This window comes from Nyctereutes procyonoides, unplaced genomic scaffold (genome assembly GCF_905146905.1).
Source record: "Nyctereutes procyonoides isolate TBG_1078 unplaced genomic scaffold, NYPRO_anot_genome, whole genome shotgun sequence".
NCBI classification, from domain to species: Eukaryota; Metazoa; Chordata; class Mammalia; order Carnivora; family Canidae; genus Nyctereutes; species Nyctereutes procyonoides.
In genome coordinates this window covers 87,140-88,915 of record NW_026575112.1, presented here as the reverse complement: position 1 = coordinate 88,915, position 1,776 = coordinate 87,140, and the positions used below count along the sequence as shown (strand labels likewise).

Below are 1,776 nucleotides of genomic sequence, written 5' to 3'. Positions count from 1 at the left end.
TATACATAGATTGCTATTATACTAAACTTATAAACAGGTGTTGGCAATTTATTTTAAAAATTGAGGAGCATAAATAATATCTACAATAAGACAAAAACAGGGATCCCTGGGTGACTCAGCAGTTTAGTGCCTGCCTTCGGCCCAGGGTGTGATCCTGGAGTCCCAGGATCGAGTCCCACATCGGACTCCCTGCACGGAGTCTGCTTGTCTCTCTCCCTCTCTCTCTCATGAATAAATAAATAAAATCTTTAAAAAAAAATAAGACAAAAACTTTCTCAAGATGTCTACAATATTGGTTGGGAAAAATTTATAGAATGCTTAAACCTAGGAGAGATTCATATATTTAAAATTTCTCTAAGGTGATTCCAGTGATTACTCAGGCACCAGAACCATTATTCTATACCATTCATTGAAGAATAAATTATTTCACAATTTTTGAAGAATAAAATTAATCATTCTATTTTGAAACTCATTATGACTCTGTGGACAGCATAATTCAGAAAGTTGGATTTCCAGTATTCTTATCATACTGAATTAATTCTAATATTTACTCCCAAGTAAGTAAAGATGTTAAAATATTTTATGGAATTATTGGATACCACCCAATTTATATGTGCAGATTTTTTTGCTACAGAAAATATTGTTTAACTTCAACATTGCAGTTTTTGTTAAAATGATTTATTTGAAGCTATTAATTTTGAGAGGAATTTGCTAAAGTCATTGTGAGTTTATGAAGAGACTATATCATGACTAGAGAGTAGTACATTTGCCCTGTGATGGGATTCACTATGTTATTACAAACGTTAAATAATTACAATGAACAGATGCCTACACTGCAATTTTATGAAAAATATTTCCCTGAATGATTTGCTGCATAGCATGGATCACATCCTTGTTCCTTAGACTATAAATCAATGGGTTCAACATTGGGCTTAAAAACGTATAAAAGACAGCAATTATTTTAGACTCCTCTATAGACTTCTCAGATGGACTCCTTAAGTACATGCAGAAGAGGGTGCCATAAAATAAGGTGACTGTTGTCAAGTGGGAAGCACAAGTAGAAAAGGCTTTGTGCCTGCCTTCAGCAGAACGGATCCTCAAGATGGCTACAATAATGAAAAGGTAGGATAGCACAATGATGAAGAGAGAGCTTGACAGAGTCAAGCCGGCTACTACAAGCATCGCCATCTTTTTGACATGGGTGTCAGAGCAGGCCAACAGGATAAGAGGAGGATCTGCACAGTAGAAGTGGTTGATTTCAAGGGAGTCACAGAAGGACAAGTGAAAAGTCAACAGTGTCTGGGAGAGTCCATTAAGGTAACCACAAGTATAAGAGATCACCACTAGGGAGATGCAAATGTTCTTGGACATTCTGGTACTGTAATGTAGAGGGCTACAGATGGCTACATAGCGATCCAATGCCATTGAAGCAAGGATGTAAAACTCAGTGATCACCAGGGCAATGAAGAGAAGACACTGCGTGAAGCATCCAGCATAGGAGATGGTCTTCTGGTCTGAGAGGAAATTGTACAGCATGTTTGGAGTGATATTGGAGGAATAGCAAATGTCTACAAAGGAGAGGTGGCTAAGGAAGAAGTACATGGGAGTTTGCAGGTGGGAATTGGTCCCGATCAGCACAATCATGCACAGATTCCCTGCCAGCGTGACTAGATAGATCACCAGAAACACCCCAAACAGGATCTTCTCTAGTACTGGGTCGTCCGTGAGTCCCAAAAGAATGAATCCCGTCACTGTAGTGTGGTTCGAGGAAGACAT

General features: G+C 38.5%; 1 protein-coding gene across 1 annotated transcript; it reads right to left on the bottom strand.

Annotated features, from left to right (window-relative positions):
• Positions 1-828: 828 nt before the first annotated feature.
• On the bottom strand, positions 829-1,776 carry LOC129514948 (olfactory receptor 5M10). Its single transcript, XM_055333640.1, has one exon. The coding sequence runs from the start codon at positions 1,774-1,776 to the stop codon at positions 829-831; it is 948 nt and encodes a 315-aa protein (XP_055189615.1).